The 21,217-nt window shown below is 43.7% G+C and overlaps 1 protein-coding gene across 3 annotated transcripts in view; it reads right to left on the reverse strand.

Annotated features, from left to right (window-relative positions):
* The window catches only part of SPIDR (scaffold protein involved in DNA repair), a 341,673-nt gene that overhangs the window by 49,372 nt on the left and 271,084 nt on the right, over positions 1-21,217 (reverse strand). For all 3 annotated transcript variants that reach the window (XM_054708421.1, XM_054708419.1, XM_054708422.1), the window contains one exon: positions 3,359-3,499. In XM_054708421.1, coding sequence (XP_054564396.1) covers positions 3,359-3,499 — 141 coding nt within the window. The remainder of the gene's footprint in view (positions 1-3,358; positions 3,500-21,217) is intronic.

Below are 21,217 nucleotides of genomic sequence, written 5' to 3' on the forward strand. Positions count from 1 at the left end.
AATAATTTGAAACATATATACTACTAGGATTTTGAACCCAAAAAGGTTACCTTCTCCACAAAAAATTTTGCTAGCTAGTTTCCATGTCTATAGGGTTAATATAGTTCACGAAATTTCTCCCCCCAACCCCCGTATTGCCTTATCATAGAAAAATAGAAGAATAATTCGCAATAAAAAGATAAAGTTCATACACAGAATGACACCAAAATAAGGTGACTTTTCAGCTTGTCTGACCTACTAAACTGCTGCACAGCCACTTGGGAGGGCAAAGGTCAGGGGTGCCCCTTAGAGAAGTCACTGAAAAAACAGTGGGGATGCCCTAGAAGGAAAGCACAGGCAGAGGTCCATGTCCTGCTTGGCAAGCATGCCTCAGGGTTGTTTTGAAAATGAAGATCCAGACTACTTTTCTGACTCTTCTTATTTTACCTAGTCAGTATAAACACTCACCTCCCCAAATGTCAGAGAAACACAAAGATATGATGGCCGTTTTTCTGCAGGCATCCCAAATGCAGCAGATAACAGAGCGGTGCTCCCTGCAGAGTGGTCCAACAGCTCTGTCGGAATGAGCAGCTCCGAGGTCACCAGTCCACTTCAAACCCATTGTGTGGAATAGTGGTTTCTGTCATTATAATCATGGACCAGATGAAATCTGGTAGCCAAGATCTAAAAGACTCCATGATTAGCCTAAACATACAATTATCTTCCAACTGGCAAAAAAGTTATTTTCTCTATTAGATACTGAAATTATCCTACCTAATAAAGAGAGACTATGCTAATTGACCCTCACACCATCACAAAGATGGCGGCGCCCACAGCCAATAAGGAGGGAATATGCTAATTGGCTGCCCTGCCCTCAAATATGGCGGCACCCACAGCCAATAAGGAGGGAATATGGCTAATTGACTGCCACAACCTCAAAGATGGCAGGACCCACAGCCATAAGATGGCGGCGCTCAGTCTCCTCAGCCCCACCAGGGCAGCAGGCACACTTTGCGCACCTGCCTCCGGAGTCCCCCAGTCCCCTCAGCCCCCCAGCTGCCCAGGGACGGCCCGAGGCACAGGCAAGCCTCAAATGGCGACTGCCCAGCTGCCCAGGGCCGCCCAAGGCTCAGGTAACCAGGGCCAGCCGAGGCTTGCGCTGCCGGCAGTGGCAGCAGCAGAGGTGTGATGGGGAGTCGCCTTCCCCTGATCGATGGTTCGCCTCCTGCCCCTGAGGGCTCCCAGACTGTGAGAGGGGGCAGGCCGGGCTGAGGGACCCTCCCTCCAGTGCATGAATTTCATGTACTGGGCCTCTAGTATAATTATAACTAATGATTTTAGCTTGAATTTTTGGAAGTAAGTGTATTAGGTTTATGAGAAGTATATTTTGTTATAGTTTATGTGAGTTGCTAAGAAACACAGTGTTTTTTTGGGAAAAAAGACAGACAATTTATGTTTACCAGGCCACAGATGAATGACTGACTGACAATGGATAACATCACAATTATAACACCTAGCATTCCAAAACTATTTAATAAATTGTTTTGAAGAAATAAAGCTTCCAAAAGAAAAGACAATCTAAATAAATATTTGGATGGCCGCATACCAAAATAAGTTTAAACATATAACATAAATTAATCCCAAGCTAAAAAAGGGCATCAGATATTTAGTCACCAACTATAAAGGAATGGCTTTCAAAAGTTTGTAAATGAATTATTTGAAATACACAGTGCATTTCCCATGGAAAAAGTGTTTCCTACGGCAATGTGGTAGTTAGTAGTAAAGCTTTCAGTGTTACACAGAAACACTCCGTTAAATGTTATCAGGTACACATGATAAAAACACATGAACTTGACAGGCAAAGACCCCTGGGTTCCAGTCCTGGCTGCAGTATTTCCACTAGAAGTTACATCCCACAGTCTCCAGCAAGAAGAGCGTCTCCCGGAGCGGAGCACGCCAGGAAACCCGCCAGCTGGAGCAACACAGCTGCCATGGCAAGGCTGTCCCACCCTGAGAGCCTGCTGGTGACCCTGAGTGCAGGGTTCGTACCAAAGAATATAACTTCCTAAATGGCCCTGATGGGGTTAATGCCAGGTCAGTGCCAAGGCAGTGATAACTGTAACCAGGACTACACTTAGTCTTTTCAGATGCTTGAGATTCTGAGGACTAAAATGATGTTCCGCCTTAATAAGCATAAGGTTCACATGACCCAATGTCTAGCATGCATTCCAAGTATCTGGGCACTGCCCCTCCCACCCTGCCCCAATCTATATGGCAATTACATTATAATACAGCTATCCTTTTATAAACAAAAGAAGCATTTATCACAAAGCAAATCTACATGGATCAATAAAATATTGTTGTATCTAGTCATAGCTTACAGGAGATCTGTCTATGAAGTACACATCTTTCAGAAAAACAAGCTCTTGGGTAGAGCCATCACTCATCTGCAAGCGCCATATGAAAGGCGGGGACAGAGTTGAGGCCCGGGGGAGAGCTGCCTGTCTATGGGGCCCGTCAGTAATGCTCGGTAGATGCTCACAATCCAGAATGATGGCTAGAAGCGTCCTTATACAAACCACTAAAAGATGTTATCCATAACTGCTTCAAAATCACAATATCGTATACTCATAATGTTTTTTCTCTCCCTCAGACACTGTTATAAGCTCAAATGTTACCATAATTAAATACAACATCAACATCAAGAGAGTTAAAATAAGACACTATTTGAGGAAAGAGAGGTTACAATAAAATTGAGAAAACCCACTTCAGGGTTTACACTAATTCTCCATATGCCTAAATAGTTTCATTAAAAACGTTTCTTCTCTTCCCGAAACCATGGATTAAGAAGGTAATTGGAGATGTGGGAGCCACAGTCTGGGCCAGCTTTATGTACCATTCCACCTCTGCCTATCCAAAATCACATTTCAGGGTGAGGTGCCATGAACCGTGGTGGATAACAAAGCTTTCTTACTATGGAGAGCAAAATATGTGACAACTTAAGAGTTTAACTTAAAGCTTTTAAGATGCCTCTTCACAAAATTTCATTTACATAAACAGACTCATATAAAGCTGACTTGTTAGAGCTAGGACAACATACAGAAAAGTATTTAGAATTAAAATACACATACTTAACATTTCTAAATTTTCTTAATCTAATAAAATTATGAATTGCTACACCTGCATACCTGTTCTTGCTGTCATTACCATTTTTTTTGCCCCCAGAGGTACTTTATGGGCTCCCCTCAACCTCTGTCTTGTTTTACAGGCAAATTCTAAGATCCTAGAGTTTATTGTCTTTAAAAATAAAATCAGAGATAAAATACTGATAAAAGAGCCAGTCATGTAGCAAGCTGGATGCCGTTACAGTGCGTCTCACCTTCCTCGGGTGGCCTTCTGCAGCACCTTCATGCCCGCCAGGCGGCAGGACTGCCCCTCCAACCGTCTGTCCTTTAAGGCGGTGCCCTCTGAGTGCACTTCGCCGAACATTCCGTAGGCATCCTGCACCAGGAGGCAGACTCTACAAAAAAGCATTCACAGTTGTTTTTACTGGAACAGTTTTTGATACAACAGATCAGGACAAATGAAGTTGAATTCAAACATGCACTTTTTAGATTTGTATACGCAGGCATTTGATCACTGTTCTCAAACGATAGAGACAGAATTCTCTTTTGGCATAGAACTAAATCCTAAGCAAAATGAGGCTTAAAAGCACACGAAGAAGGTCATCCTTTCAAATCAAACATATTACTGTTGCCCAGAACGAGCATCCTCTTCCCTCGCCTTCCATAACAGGTATAGGAATATAAAGTACAAATTGGTAATTTCAAAACAGTCACAAGGATGTAAAGTACAGCTTATGAAATATAGTAAATAATATTGCAATAACTATGTATGGTGCCAGGTGGGTCCTGGAAATATTGGAGGGGGTAAACTATACTATTGTCTCACCACTCTAATGTACACCTGAAGCTAATGTAAAGTAATATTGCATGCAAACTGTAATTGGTAAATAAAAAATAGTAAAAAAATAGAATGATGGCAAAATAAAGACATCCTATATAATAAAGAGCTAATATGCTAATGGTTGTGATGCCCTCACACCGTAACGACCGATCAGCAGGAGGCTGCGTGTGCGGCAGGTGCAGGTGGGTGGGGCTGTGTGCACGGCGAGGTGCAAAGCAAGGTGCGACTTGATGCTGCATCCCCGCCCAGCACCGGCCAGGGACTTGACGCTGCATCCCCCGCCAGTGGGGCTTGATGGGGGTGGGGCCAGCCAGGTCTGGGTCTCGCCCAATGGGGTGGGGCCAGCCAGGTCTGGGTCTCGATTTCGAGGTGCATGCGGGTGGATGGGGACTTGACTCTGGGTCCCGTGGCGCGCCCCAGACTCTGACAGGAGGGAGGAGGGAGCCGGATACTGGCACCCAGTCATTGTTTGAATCAATTTTGTTTTTATATCATGTTTTTATTGTTTTCATATCATATTTTTGTTGTTTTTATATCATGTCTTTGTTGTGTTATATCATGTTGTTATTGTTTATTTATTAATAAATTTACATATTATTTTCATATACATTTTACTAATTTTCTTTCATCTCTGACACTTCTATTATAGAGAAAGGGCAAATAGCAATAGTAAAATATTTCCTCTAATTAATTCCCTTTTAATGTTCATGAATTTCTTGCACCAGGCCATTAGTTTTTAAATAAAGAAACACTGGGCACATTTCCACCTACAGAGGCTGAAATATTTAGTAGTTAGTAAATACTAAGGTAATTCCTAAAACAATTTCTAAATTCTGTAATTTAGAAAAAAGAAAATTATCCCAGCTGAAGGTCTAAGATACAAGGACTACTGAGCCAACAACATAAACAAATCTAAATGAATGTAGTGGGATAAAATAACACAATGAGTAATATTAATTAATGTGTGGAAATCTCCATTATAAGGAAACCTTATGCAAAAGTATCTACATGAAAACTACTAATTCCACCCTGAAAATATAAGGGTTGAAATTGCTCCAAAGTTCTCTATATGAGCTATAGCATGCCATCAATAAATACTCCATCCATGAATGAGAGACTGGACGAGTCCCTGTGAACACATATATAGCAAAATCACATAATAACTAATTGCAGATGGTGTTCATAGAAATAGTCATTCACCTACTCACTCATTAAGGAATTCATTTGAAGCTTACTGGGGCTTATAATTTTGTAGGATATATGAGAGGAGTGGTTTGAATAAAAAAAAAATAGAATTGGAAATCTAATAAAAGATAACAGGGCAACATTAACACAACACTAATGCATGTATTATGGCTAATTAGAGCATTCTCATATATTGTCTATTTAATTCTTCAGCTGAGGAAAGTGGACATTATCACCTCCATTTGATAGATGAGGAAAGTGAGGGTCAGTGTGTTAAATGACTAGTCAAGACAGTAAGCAGGTTGCAAAATCAGGTCTTAAACTGGAGGCCCCTGTTTTTGACATTTTTTGTGCCATAGCATCACATCACAGTAACAAGCTATAAGAATGCAGAAGAGTGACCAATTTAGCCTAGTGGAACGCAAGAGAGTACCCCAGAGCAAGAAGCATTATAGTCTGCAAAGGAAGCACCAAGCGGCAACAAGGAATGAACCAATGGCAAACTGCATAATGATCATAAAATAAGAATATCGAAATCTAATCTACAGAGAGGTCAGGATTTGTTCTAGCACTAGGCCAAACTATCCTATATAATAAAAGGCTAATATGCAAATTGACCGAATGGTGGAACAACCGGTTGCTATGATGTGCACTGACCACCAGGGGTAGACGCTCAATGCAGGAGCTGCTCCCTGGTGGTCAGTGCGCTCCCACAGGGGGAGCGCCGCTCAGCCAGAAGCTAGGCTCATGGCTGGTGAGCGCAGTGGTGGTGGTGGGAGTCTTTCCTGCCTCCGTAGTAGCACTAAGGAAGTCCAACTGATGGTTTAGGCCCGCTCCCCTAAGCCATCAGTTGGACATCCCCGAAGGCTCCCGGACTGTGAGAGGGCACAGTCCAGGCTGAGGGACCTCCACCAAGTGCCCAAATTTCTTGCACCAGGCCTCTAGTCCTATATAATAAAGAGTTAATATGCTAATTAGACTGGACAGCGGAATGACCTTCCAGAATGACCAGTGGGTGGGGGGCAGAGCTGCAAGGCAGCCGGGACCACGAGGGACAACTCTTGCACGAATTTCATGCATCGGGCTTCTAGTTTAAAATATAGTTATATATAGCCCTGACCTGTTTGGCTCAGTGGATAGAGCGTCGGCCTGCGGACTGAAGGGTCCCAGGTTCAATTCTGGTCGGGGGCATGTGCCTTGGTTGCAGGCACATCCCCAGTGGGGAGTGTGCAGGAGGCAGCTGATCCATGTTTCTAACTCTCTCTATCCCTCTTCCTTCCTCTCTGTAAAACATCAATAAAATATATTATAAAAAAATATATAGTTATATATAAACTAGAGGCCCGGTGCATGAAAATTCATGCACTGGAGGGGGGGTCCCTCAATCTGGCCTGCCCCCTCTCACAGTCCAGGAGCCCTCAGGGGCGGGAGGTGACCCGGTGATCAGGGGAAGGCAATGCCCCATCACACCTCTGCTGCTGCCACTGCCGGCAGCGCAAGCCTCGGCTGGCCCTGGTTACCTGAGCCTCAAGCAGCCCTGGGTGGCTGGGCAGCCGCCATCTGAGGCTTGCCTGCGCCTTGGGCTGGCCCTGGGTGGCTGGGGGGCTAAGGGGATTGGGGGACTCCGGAGGCAGGCTGAGGGGACTGGGCGCCACCATCCTGTGGTTGTGGATGCCGCCATCTTTGAGGGTGGGGCAGTCAATTAGCATATTCTCTCCTTATTGGCTGTGGGCGCCGCCATCTTTGCGATGGCGTGAGGGCCAATTAGCATATTCCCTCTTTATTAGATAGGATTGTAACTAGTCAATAATGAGGCCACTTATCTAGAAGAACTTCACCAACTTTGTAACTTTCAAAAGATACTTTTAAATGTTCAACAAGAATCATATCAGAGTAGTAAGGTCAGAATGTAAGTGATTTATGCTAAATTATAAAAAAAATAGGCTGTTAATGTCCCTTGAAAACAATTTAATTGGCCAATAATCTTACATTTCATACAAAATAAGCAAAGACTATATGATTTAATCAGAAACCCAAGTGGGAAAGAACAAAGAAGTGTAATAGAGGTAGGGAGGCATAGCATAGAAGGCTGCAGAGCCATGGAAGAAGTTTCACAAGATTCTTAATAACAATGGCACTTAGGGATTTGTCACTGTGCTCTAAAGCAGTATCCTGGCCTTTTGGGTGTGTCTAGTGAATCTACGACCCATCTATTTATGTGTTAAGTGCAGTACAACTGCCACTTGAGTAGGCCTTTAGCGAGGTCTAGGTATGTGCTAATGAGCAATCCTGTCCTCTGTACCTCTACACGAAAACACTGAACACAGATAAATATACAATCACAAGTTGTGGTGGTGCGAGGAAGGAAATAAGCAGAGTGTCTTGAGAAACTACCCTGGGGTGGGATGGTCTACCCAGGGAAGTTTTCTTAAAAGAGGTGACCTTTTAGTTGAGTCCTGAAGAAAGAGAAGCCAATCATGCAAAAGGTTGAGAAAAAGCATCTACAACAGAGAAACCCTGTGATAGGAAAGAGCTCTTCCATGTTTGAGGAATTGTAAGAAGGTTAGATAAGGTAGGGGAAATGGTAGTAAGATAAAAGACTAATATTTGGGGATTTCAATGTATTATTCTTAATTAATTTAAACTATATTTTTGTTGATTTCAAAGAGGAAGGGAGTGGGAGAGAGATAGAAATATCAATGATGAGAGAGAATCACTGGTTGGCTGCCTCCTGCACGCCCCCTCCTGGGGATAGAGCCCACAACCCTGGCATATGCCCGATGAAAGGCGACCTCTTGGTTCATGGGTTGGTTGACACTCAACCACTGAGCCACACCGGCCAGGCTATTGTTCTTAATTTAAAATAAAAATTATATTTCTGAAAGAAAATTAAAATTTTAACAAGCATTTGTAAAGAAGGAAGAAAAAGGACTGGGTGTGGGCAGCAATACAGAGGCGTCTTGGTGGAGCGAGTGTCATGGTTGGGCGTGGCTGGCCCCGTGTGGGGGGTGAGGGCAGTAAAGGCCCTGGTGAAAGGCCTGTGCAAGGAGGGTGACCTGACCAGGGCACCAGGGGTGGCAAGTAACCAGCATCTGTGCCAGTTAGCACTTACCTCCTGCCATCAAAGAATCAACAATGGGGTGAAATTACATAATATTAGATAATATTTTTCTAATAAAAATATTAGATACTATTTTTCTTTCAGAAATGTAACTCTTAAGACAAGGTAGAGGATGTTATGTTAAATTTTAACATATATTAAAAATTGGGTGATTTTACATAAAATTCAAATTTCCCATTGTTTTAAGAAACCTGGGTTCGAGGAACACTAGGTCAACGCCCCATGGATGAAGCGCCAGTTTGTTAATTCAGTCCGTGGGCCCACGCCCCATCCTCTGATCGCAGCCCTCACACAACTCCATTCTCTTGGCCTCTGTCGGCATGCAAGCACACATTGGAAACATTTCCAGGTCTCTGTCGGCATGCAAGCATTAGAAACATTAGAAACATTTCAAGGCATGACAGAAGATGGTCATGGATGATGCATGCGGGATGGGAAGAATCTATGCTGGCCTAAGATTTCTAAGGAGCTGCATGGTGGTGGAGAATAAAGAACTTCAGGGCAGGAAGCCCAGATGGGGACTTCATTTCAGAGACTACAGAAGCCGTGGAACCCGAAGGCTGGTCAAGCGACTTGAGCCGGGAGGCAGGCAGAGACGGCGGTGGTTAACACGGAACATGGAAGTCCAAACTGGTCAGTTGAGGGATGGGACTCAAAGCAGGTGGCAGAAACAACACAGGTGTGGAGAGGCCGTGTCCAGCCCTGCTGCTCCCACGGAGAAACTGGGGCAGCGCTCTGGCTGACATTCCTCTCTCTTGCAAAATGGGGTTATTCTCTAGAGGCCTTTTCAATTATCCTAGTCCAAGGAAGATTAGATAATTACATATCTATACAGGAGGCTGGAGTTCAGACACTAGAGGTCCCTGAGCAGACAGCGTAATCGCATTGTGGCCATGCTTAGCAGGACAACCATTTCAAACAAGCACTGTCCTTAAGAAACTTTGAAATATTGTGAACTTTGCTGCTAGCCAAGCCATGTGAAGGCTAGAATTGGCGTTTTAAAGTTATGTGATGAGTCAGTGTTCATAAAATTAAGCGCCCACTTTGGAACGCAGAATACCCATTGGACAAGGTGAAACGTACATTCGGTTAATATCAAACTCGCCACTGCCAGTGACAGGCAAGCTAGGACTTAGGCTGCAGGCGCCTTTCCAAACTCCCTGCAGCTCCGAGCACTGGTGCTGGGACCCTGTGCCTCCTGTGAGAGGCACACTGCTGCTGTTAGAAGTGATTGACTTAGATAGATGCTAGAACAGCAATGAGAAATGTCCTGTAGAGAGAAAGGAGATGTCAGTGGTTAGAATAAGAGTCTCATAACTGCATTCACTCCATGAGACAGAGTTTGCCATTCAAAATTCTTGGAATAACAGTTTGGCAAGTGAATGCCACTTATTTAAGATCAATGTTGCGTGCCTGCCTAAAACATACACCCTCATCCAAATAAAACCCCTCCTCCCGTTTTCCTGATGTTAGGCATCTGGTGCAGGGGCAAGGCCAGCTGGCAGGAGAGGCTCTGTTTGGGGCTCTGCGGCTGAGGGAGGCAGGCTGCTGGCTACCTGGCTACAATCCAGACCCCTTTAAACTGCTTTGTTACAAATGGAATTAACTGACAAGATGATTTTCTCTCGTGGGCCAGCTCGCCTGAGTCTGTAACGCGTATGCACTTTATGGAAGGGGCAATCTTCTGTGTCAAGGGGCTCGGAGAAAGGCGTTGAAAGCATACCATCCCGCACAGAAATGAACCTGCCTGATAAATGAAACGAGCCTGCGACTGGCCTTTCCATGTTGCCCTCCTCATTCAGCTACTGCGATTCTGTTTGTAAGGTAAAGCGGTGCGTAATCATTAAAATACCCAGTGTCTTCAGCTTGCCCCTCCTCTCAGCCAGCCATGCCCTACCCGTCCCAGCTGGGAAAATAAGACAGCAGACAAAAAGTAGTTCAAGGGCACAGCATTACAGCGGAGTCTCCTCTGTTTTAGCCATTGGGAACCATGCAGCAGGCCCGGGATTCTATGCATTTCTGAGCCGGGAGGGTGAGGCCTGTGCCACGCTGGAAGAGCTGACTGACGTCAGTGCCAAATGAAACTACCTTCCCAGCACATTCCCAGCACATAAAATAATACAGATAAGAGGTTCACCCTTCAGTCACCGCCTTATCGTGTTGAAAGTATAAAAGTCCATTATGGAGTTAATATTTGTCTTTAAGAATGTTTTTTCTTCTCTTACCAGCTTACTATCACATCATGCTAATCACAGAGTACTTTAAAGAATTCTAAAATTACATGTATTGTTAATCTGTAAAAGCAACAGAACAAAGCACAAGGATTAAGAAAAGTAAAACTTGATTTGTAGAGGGAGTTTTAGTGAGAGTATCATTTAATCCCTTTGAAGTTTTAAAAGCTCCTCCCCAACTTTCCAAAAAATCCTCATTTCCCCTTTTCAACCGCTAACTCAATTTCACAGATACACAAGAAAAGAGAAACAGCAGACGTGTGGGTATGTGTGCGTGTGCACGCACATGGGAGAAGAGGAGACTTAAGTGATTTAAGTGAACACGTGGGATGTTTACATGAGCTAAGAGAGCAGCAGTTCTTAGCAGTCCACCAAGAATTCCCGGAATCATGGTCAGCCCCACTATTTTATTCTAGGTCAGTGTCAGCTTCAGTAGCCTTGCTCCATGTTATAATACCTTACTAAGCCTCAATTTAAGGAAGAAATCAAAGAAATTAGATGAAGTGTGTGTGGGGGGAAGCGAGAGAGAAAAAGGAAAAGGGAGAATGGGGAGGAGAGGAGACATGAACACGAGAGAGGAAAGATGCACTGAAAAGAGGGAGGGAGAGGAAGAGAAGGAGGAGAGACAGCAGAGAGTGGAGTGGGCGGAGGGCCTTTCCCAGCTCCACCCACCCACAGGGCAGGCAGGAAACTGACCCACGGGACATTGTGTTCCTCTCCTGAAAAACAAACCAGAGGAGCTCCTAAAGTAAACAGTTAATCCTGCTGTTTATCTTTGTAACTTGATGGGATGTGAACAGGAACGTTTCTACTCCCCAGAAATGTGGTTTTTATTCATTTAAAAATTGTATTTTCTCTTTGCTGAAAACAAGAGTGTGACATGTACACTCTGTAATATCAGAGAACAGGAAGAAATAAAAATCTTTCTTTGCTTAAAAGTGACTTAACTAAAAGCATTCCAAAAAGTCTGAGGCAGGCCTTTCTACCCTGATACATTCTCTCTATTTTGGGAAAATACTGCATTGCTGTGATGAACCAAACCAAACGAAAACAAACCACCTGCTGCAGGTTGATCTTTAAGGAAGACACAAGTAAAAGTGCTGACCTATGCTGCCATCGGGAATTTGATTTTGGTTATTGCTCGTGAAGGTAATACTACAACTGTGCCAATCAAGAGTAGCAAGAGTGCACTTTACATGTGACTGGAACTATGCCTACAGAACAAGTTTTCAAAGATAGTTATTATTACACATTTTTATTAACTGAACTATCTATTGAGAAAATAATAGGTAATTAAAATACCTGAGACTCATGTGCAGTTGTAAGATATATTAGAGAGACCCTGTATACACGTTGCCCATTTCCCCCCAATTCTGTACTTTGTTCTAGCAAACAGTAAGTACAGTTTCACAACCAGCATGTTGATACTGATACAGTCCACCAATATTACTCAGGTTTCACCAATTTCATGTGTGTGTGTCGGGGGTATCGAGCTGCAACCCAGGTATGTACCCTGACTTGGAATCGAACTGGCAACCTCTTGGTCGATGCTCAACCACTGAGCCACACCAGCTACCCTGCAAGAGTTTTAAACATTTGATACCTGACTACTTAGTCAGGGGCACTGACCTCTTTTCCTTACATTGTCAAATAGAAAAATACAACAGCCAAAACAATAGCCACCTGGTGTGAATGAATCGAAATTATACCTATTTTTTTTGGTCAGATCAGCAAAAAATCTAATTGTTTTTTGGTGTGCCTCAGAATTGTAGTAATTAGTTCATCTGCCATTAAATGAAAAAGGTTGAAAATTGCTGTCCTATGGCCACCATCACAGTCAAGATACTGAAGGGTTCCATCAGCAAAAGGATCCCTCCTGCTACTTTTTTATAATCCACTTCCCTCCATCTCCCCAACTCTCATACCAAACATCTAGAAACCACTGTCATTTCAAAATGTTATAAAAATGGAATTTTCCAGTATATAACTTTTGGGATTGGCTTCCCCCCTTCAGCACAGTTTGTTGGTGATTAATCCATGCTATTACGCCTTTTATTTTTATAACAGCTTTATTGAGACACTACAGGCCTGGTGCACGAAATTTGTGCACTGGGGGAGGGGGTGGTGTCCCTCAGCCCAGCCTATACCCTCTCGCAATCCAGGACCCCTTGGGGGATGTCCGTCTGCTGGTTTAAGCCCGTGCGGGATTGGGCCTAAACTGGCAGTCAGACAGCCCTCTTGCAATCCGGGACTGCTGGCTCCTAACCGCTTGCCTGCCTGCCTGCCTGCCTGGTCACCTCTAACCACTTGCCTGCCTGCCTGATCTCCCCTAACTGCTCACCTGTCTACCTGAATGCCCCTAACCACTCTGCCTGCCTGTCTGATCGCCCCTAAGTTTGCCTGCCTGCCTGATTTCCCCTAACCACCTCTGCCTTGGCCCCCTGCCGCCATGGCTTCATCTGGAAGGACGTCCAAAATGACGTCCAGAAGGTCGTTTCGCTGTCCAGTTTAATTAGCATATTATGCTTTTATTATTATAGATAATTTATATACTGTAAAAATCACTTTTTTAAAATTGTGGCAAGATACACATATCATAAAATTTACCATTTTAACCATTTTAAGGGTATTGACTCAATGGCATTAAGTACATTCACAATGTTCTGCGGTCATCAGCACTATCTTGTTCCAGAATATTTTCATCACCTTCCCCCAAAAACCTTATCTATTAAAAAAAAAATTTATTGTTGAAAGTATTACATATGTCTCCTTCTCCCCCACACCGACCCCTTCTAGCCGGCTGTCACCCTCAGCCCCAGCCCCAGCCCCAGCCCTTCACCACCCTATTGTCTATCAGCCTCCTCAATCTTCCTCCTCTGAGTTTCTGGAAACAATTAATCTACTTTCTTTCTCTATTGATTTGCATATTCTGCATATGTCACATAAATGAAATCATATAATGTGTGGCCTTCTGTGTCTGGCTTCTGTTACTTAGCGTGTTTTCAAGGTTTATCCATGTTGTAGCATGTGTCAGTACTTGACTCCCTTTTGCTGCTGAATAGTATTCCATTATATGGATATATCACATTTTGGTTATCCATCTGTTAGTGGATACACATTTGAATTGTTTGTACTTTTTTTGCTTTTATGAATAATGCTGCTATGAACATCTGTGTGCAAGCTTTGTGAACATGTTTCCAATTCTTATGAGTATATTCCTAGGAGTGCAAATGCTGGGTTGTATGGTAACTCTATGCTTAACTTTTTGAGAAACTGCTAAACTTCTTTTACAAAGTGGCTGCACTATTTTACATTGCCACTAGCTGAGTATGAGGATTCCAGTTTCTCCACATCCTTTTGAATACTTACTGTTTTCTGTCTTTTTTATTATAGCCATCCTAGTGGGTGTGAAGTGGTATCCCATTGTGGGTCTGTCTGCATTTCCCTAATGACTAACGATGTTGATTATCATGTGCTTCTTGGTCATTTGTATATCTTCTTTGGAGAAATGTCTATTCAAATCCTTTGACCATTTATTTAGGTTATTCTTTTATGTTGACTTGTATGAGTTCTTTATATATTCTGAATATGAGTTTCCTATCAGGTATGTGATTTCCAAGTAAATCTCTCCTAGTCTCAGGGTTGTCTTTTTACTTTCTTGTTACCTTTTAAGTGCAAAAGGCTTTAATTTTGATGAAGTCCCGTTTATGTATTTTTCTTTTGTTGTGTTATGCCTTTTGTTGTTATATGTAAGGAACCACTGTCTAATACATAAAGTTATGAAGATATATTCCTGTTGTCTTCTGAGAGTTCTAGTTCTTACATTTAGGAGTATGATTTGTTTTGACTTAATTCTTGTGTATATTGTGAGGTAGTGTGGCAGGACAGTAAGAAGCTAGGAAAATTCCAGGGCAAGCGGAGTAGGGAAACGGACACAAGAAAATCAAACAAATCAAACAATTTGAACAATTTACACCCAGCTAGTGAGTTGCCAAATCTTATCTTCCTTAACCAAGGACACTTGAAATAAGTGGTTTATACCTCCCCTCCCTAACCAGAGAATACATACCTTAAATCACCCCGGCCGGGGAGATAGAGGACAGAGACCCAGTTAATGCCATATGTGCCAGCCAACTCTAAGAACAGATGCAGTCGGGGAAACAAATAACAAAAACCCATTCAAGCCAGACAGACCCAAGATAAAAGTAAAATAGTAAAGCAGACCAAAGAATAATCCCAAACTTCCCTATACATCATTGTGATGTACCAGCATATTAAAAACACACCTGGAAAGCTGATGAATATTCTGCTGAAACCCTCCCTTAGATTCTCATCTGCAGAAAAAAGATAAACAATCCCTGAAGACAAAGACCCAGTGCTGGCTCTCTCTAGAGCAGTGGTTGCCAACCTTTCGGACCTCACGGACCACCAGTGGTCCACGGACCGCCGGTTGGCGACCGCTGTTCTAGAGCACGTCTATGCCCTTCTCAGGCATTAACTTTTTACTTCCTTCTAAACTCTAACGGTCCCTATGAGACTTGCAGCCAGGGAGCAGTTGGCAGCGGCAGCTCATCCAGGCTTATCCCCTGATCCTGTCTCCAAGACCCCCTTTTTCTCTGACTTCCTGTGAGCCGAGAGCAGCCCTGCCTTGGCTCACTTCTTCCCTGTAACATTCCTGGAGAGCCAAAGCAGAGCACCGCCTTGCTCTCCCCTGTTGCTTCTACCCTAAGTCCTTTGTTTCACTGTCCCCAGGTTTAATAAACTTATTCTCAGCATCACCTGGACTCTTGTTGTGAAATCTTTCCTACACGGAGTCAAGAACTCACACACTATAGGCTGGCCTGAGGAAATCCCACTCCAGGCCGATCCATCTGGTAACAGTGGGGGTCAACTAAGTTGTTTTGCATGAGGATAGCCAGTTGTCTGTGTTGTTTGTTGGAATTACTATTCTTTCCCCATTGAATTGTCTGTCATTCTTGTCAAAAATCATTTGACCATGAATCTAACTAAGGTATTATACCTTTTAAAGTATATAAATCATTCCAGGAACTTATAAAAAATATGTTATGTGAGTGTAGATCTTTAAGAAAGAAAGAAATCATCTGCTCTAGGAGAGGATGTAATCAGAATTTTAGTCTATCACTGGCAAAGAGTGATAGGAATGCATCTGTGCTTCCTAGGGCACTCAGACTAAATTTGCTGCTGTATTCATTCAGGTCCAGAGAATACAAAGCAAATGTAACTGGCCAGTATCTCATTTCAACTAGTTCTATTACTATGCCATCACTGTGCAGAGGACTCCAAAGCTTTTTGTCCAAACTTGTTCCTCCTCCTGCATGCTCCCCCTTTGTGTAATGTGGCCTTATCAGTCCCAGCCACTCTGTTAAAAACCTTGAGAGTATTCTTTATTTCCTATCCAGTTGCTACAGCCTATCCATTTTACTTCCATTCCTGTTATATTCACATCCAGAGATATTCACATCCAGTTGCTACAGCCTATCCATTTTACTTCCATTCCTGTTATCACTGTCTTGTTCTGCTTGACCTTTGTTGCCTCCTATGTGGATTAGGCAAATGGATTAGGCAAATACTTCCCAACTTGTCTCCTAACCTCATTCTTCCCTTTCTTCTAACCCCTCCTATAGGTTGCTGCTAAAGTAAGCTTTCTTGCAAGACAGAGTTAATTATGTCACTCATCTAGTCATGGACCTTCAAAGGTATCCCAGTGACTCCTACTAGTCTCTTGACGTGTGTACGTCTAAGGTCAAGCTCCTGCAACCTTCTTCTCATCTGAGTCTTGGCTCCCATTAGTTCCTCTAAACTAATGTGGTATTTCCTGCCACCTCCTCTTACCAAAGAACACTCATGTTTCAAAGTCAAATTCAAATTCCACGTCTTTCGTGAAGACTTCTCTCACTGCAATAGTGTAAACAATTCTTTTTTCTTTGTATTCAAAGTGGTTTATTTATTGCCTTTTTTCAGGTCTTGTCACATTCTACTATATATAATAATAAAAGCATAATATGCTAATTAGACTGGGCAGCTAAACGACCTTCTGGGTGTCATTCCGGACAAAGCCGCTGCAGCGGGGGACAAGGCAGAGGTGGTTAGGGGCGATCAGGCAGGCAGGCAGAGGTGGTTAGGGGCGATCAGGCAGGCAGGCAGAGGCGGTTAGGGGCGATCAGGCAGGCAGGCCAGTGGTTAGGGGTGATCAGGCAGGTAGGCAGAGTGGTTAGGGGCAATCAGGCAGGCAGGCAAGCGGTTAGGGGTGATCAGGCAGGCAGGCAAGCGGTTAGGGGTGATCAGGCAGGCAGGCGAGTGGTTAGGGGCAATCAGGCAGGCAGGCAAGCGGTTAGGAACCAGCGGTTCCGGATTGCGAGAGGGATGTCCGACTGCCGGTTTAGGCCCGATCCCACAGGGATCCCTGCGGGATCGGGCCTAAACCGGCAGTCAGACATCCCCTGAGGGGTCCCGGGTTGCAAGAGGGTGCAGGCCAGGCTGAGGGACCCCCCACCCGTGCACAAATTTCATGCACTGGGCTGCTAGTCTACACTAATAAAAGAGAAAGATGCAAATTGACCGTACAGTCGCAACGCCCTGGTGGGTTAATTTGTATACGCAGGCACCGCCCCAGCCGCTCCAGGCCTCTGGGCAGTGTGGGAGGGCGGAAAGGTGGCTCCAAGCCAGAGCGAAGGCAGAAAGGCAGCTACTGCCGTCGCGAAGGTGGTGCCGGCAGCCAGAGGAAGGAAGGCCCATTCTTGCATGAATCTTCGTGCATCGGGCCTCTAGTGTATTATAAAAGCTTGAGTAGATCTTTCCCTCTCTTCTTTTTGCCAGGAAGTTTCTTAAGGGTGAGTATCATATTTCTCATTACTCCATATACTCATAACAGCCCTTAGCTCAGAGCATTACAGATGACCAACTTTATGATTTACAGAATACTAACGGTGTGCTAAGTGGAATTAATTGACAGGTATTTATTCAGGTTTTAGTGGGGATAGAAGATATATGATATAGCTCCTACCCTCAGGGTCAATAAAAGGTATCAAAATGGCCAAGAGACATGAAAAAATGATCAAAGTCACTAATCATCAGAGAGATGCAAATTAAAAGGACAATGAAATATTACCTCACACCTGTCAGAATGGCTATCATCAACAAATCAACAAATGACAAGTATTGGCAAGGATGTGGAGAAAAGGGAACCCTAGTACACTGCTGGTGGGAATGCAGATTGGTGCAGCCACTGTGGAAAACAGTATGGAGTTTCCTCAAAAAATAAAAATGGAACTCCCATTTGACCCAGGGATCCCACTTATAGGAAGATATCCTAAGAAACCAGAAACACCAATCAGAAAGGATATATGTACCCCTATTTTCAGAACAGCACAATTGACCATAGATAAGATCTAGAAACAGCCCAAGTGAGCACCAGCAGATGAGTGGATAAAAAAGTTGTGGTACATTTGCACAACGGGATACTCACAGCTGTAAAAAAGAAGAAACTCTTACGATTTGCAACAGCATGGATGGATTTTGAGAGTATTATGTAAGTGAAATAAGCCAGATAAGCCAGTAAGAGAAAGGTAAGTATCACATGGTCTCATTCATGTGGACTCTAATGAACAAAATAAACTGATGAACAAAACAGATCCAGAGACATAGAAGCATGGAACAGACTGATGAATTTCAGATGGGAGGTAGGGATGGGGGTGGGTAGGTGGGGAGAAATTAACCTGAGAACTTACATGCATATGTGCATAGCCCATGGACACAGACAATAGTGTGGTGAAGGCCTGGGAGGGATGGGTGCAGGGTGGAGGGGGTCAATGAGGAAAAAAACACAAAGGAGACATATGTAATACTTTCAACAGTGCAGATACATTTTAAAAAATGCTTTACATAGGTAATTCACAAAGTGACACCTCTGAATTGTACAGAGTAGGAAGGAAAATTAGCATCCTAATGAAGTTCCAATTTAGAACAAAATAAATGAAGGAAAGGAGGGAGAGTGGGAGGGAAAGAGGGATCTTAGCTAAGAAAATTTATTACTCAGACTGTGTCAAATCAAGTCAGCAGAATGTGGTCTTATTTCTCTCATTTATTCCCCAACTTACCCTCAAATGATTTGGTATTCCCATTTTCCTATGCCTACTCATCAATGAAACCTGAAGAGACAAGTGTCTGTAACTGCATGCAGTGTAAGGAGCAAGGTACCAACCATGGGGCACATATTTGGGTAGTGTCACAGGTAAGTTACAGTGTCCCGTGGCTTCCTCAGCATCACCAAATAGTATGTTGGACAAACCGAAGTCATCACAGCCTTTCTCAACCAGGTTTCATGAAGGAATTAAACACCCAAACTCTAAGGCTGTAATGAACGTAATGGATAAGGACCCCGGTGCATCTAGAATGGCATTAGGTATGTACAGTCTTGGGAGGAATGAGAAGACAGTCACTCACATAATCTTCAGGTTCTGGAGCTCCAATGAGGAAGCCAGTTTAGAGTAAATGAATGTACGGGTAAAGGCACTGCTGTACTGGGCCTACCGACCCAACAAGAAACAGGGTTTGTTTAATCATACTTAGATGACTTGCTTCTGAATCAGGGTTTCACACTCCAAGCTGACTAACTGGCCTAGAAACCAGTTCTTCTAATGCAATGCTTGTAAATCGTTTGGATTTGTAAAGTACAGGTATATATTCTAAAACACAAACTACCTTGGCAAAAGGCATACGGACCACAAGGCTTTTTTCTAAGTATCAATGGTAATTTTGTAAATTCTTCTGCAATCCTAAGAATACCGGTTCTAGAAACAATATCGAGAAATATTAAATTGTTTTAAGATATTTTAAAATGAAGTCATTCCATTTTGATGTAGTCCCATTTGTTTATATTTTCTTTAGTTTCCATTGCCCCTAGGAGCTGTATCGGTGAAGATATTGCTTCGGCATAAGTCTGAGATTTTGCTGCCTGTGGATTTCTCTAAGATTTTTATGGTTTCCTGTCTTACATTTAAGTCCTTTATCTATTGTGAGTTTATTTTTGTGTATGGTGTAAGTTGGTGGTCTAGTTTCATTTTTTTTTTTTTTTGCATGTATCTGTCCAATTTTCCCCTCATCATTTATTGAAGAGACTGTCTTGCCTCCTTTGTCAAATATTAATTGAGCATAGTGGTTTGGGTCGATTTCTGGGTTCTCTATTCTATTCCTTTGGTTTATATGTCTGTTCTTGTGCCAGTACCAGGCAGTCTTGAGAACAGTGGCTTTGTAATACAGCTTGATATCTGGTATTGAGATCCCTCCTACTTTGTTCTTCTTTCTCAGGATTGCTGAAGCTATTCGGGGTCTTTTTTTATTCCAGATGAGACTAAACCTTCAGGGGTCACCTTCAGAAGACACCTCTTTATCAGATAGAAGGTTCTCAGAGATGAATTTGCTCCATTTCCAGCCTACCTACCTTAGTATATAGAATGCATGCCACACCAGCTGACATTCTTCCCAGCTTCTTACCCAGCCTCATCTTCCCACCTGGTCAGGACATACAGGATACTTGCTGCCTATAGGTCTTTGTTTTACAATGATTATCAACTATTCTACATCTGTTCACTCTCAACTGTGGCATCAGAACGAGAGCTGGAGGGGCAGCTTTCTCCCAGACAGAAGCGCTGGCAGAAGCCATTGTTCCTTTGATGAGCTGTCCCCCAACAGAGCCAGCAGAGGGGCTCCATACTGGAGACTGCATCAACCTGGCTAACTGTTTGCCCCAGCCTGGTGATTACCTGAGTCCTCGTCCCACACAACTTTTGGGTCCAATCAAGCTGTGGCTGTCTTGGTTCGTGCTTCAGATTGTTCTAAAATCTCTCAAACAAGGAGAGAAACCAAGATGGTGGTATAGGTAAACACCTATACTGCTGCCTCGCACAACAATTTCAAAACTGCAACTGGGAGACAGAGCGGACAGCGTCCAGAACCACCGGAAAGCTGGCTGAGTGGAAATTCTACAACTAGAAGGAAAGATAAAAGGACACTGAGACCCAGAGGAGCTGTGGAGGACAGAGGTGTGGAGACCCGTGTGCGCAGAAAGGGCGGGCGGCTGAATACGCAACTGGCTTACTCGCGGCATGCGGAGAGGGCGGGCAGCAAATGTGCGGCTAGCTTTCTTGTTCAGGAGGGAAACGAAACCTCCCGACTGCACTGAAATCCAGTTCTGGGTGAGACTTTGGGTACCCAGATTCATTCGGGGAGAAACTGGACTGTCTGGTAGCGGGTGAAACTCTAGGGCAGCTTTCTTTCAGAGGTGCGTGCAGCCATTGCGGCAGGACATTGAGACACAGGGGCCTTGTAGGGTGGGGCCGACGGGAAACCAAGGCTGTCTGCTCCACCCTGAGACTCCGCCCCATCTAAGCTGAGCACAGAAGCTCTCCCAGCGGAGACACAGCTGATCCTCATAGCCAATTGGCCTGGAGGTCAACTCCCCACAGTGATACTAACAACAATCTAGGCTTAACTACAACAAGACTGCACACACAGCCCACAAAGGGGCACACCAATAGTGTCCACCTCAGGTAACTGGGGAGGCTGAGCCACTGGGCCCTGCTAGGACACCTAGCACACAAAGCCACTCCATCAACTTGGGGAAGCAGCCAAAATGCAGAGACAAAGAGGCAGGTCACAAATGAAGGAAATGGAGGAAAGTAAACGACTGGATATAGAGTTCAAAACCATGGTTATA

The sequence above is a fragment of the Eptesicus fuscus genome, chromosome 19, assembly GCF_027574615.1.
Source record: "Eptesicus fuscus isolate TK198812 chromosome 19, DD_ASM_mEF_20220401, whole genome shotgun sequence".
Classification (NCBI taxonomy): domain Eukaryota; kingdom Metazoa; phylum Chordata; class Mammalia; order Chiroptera; family Vespertilionidae; genus Eptesicus; species Eptesicus fuscus.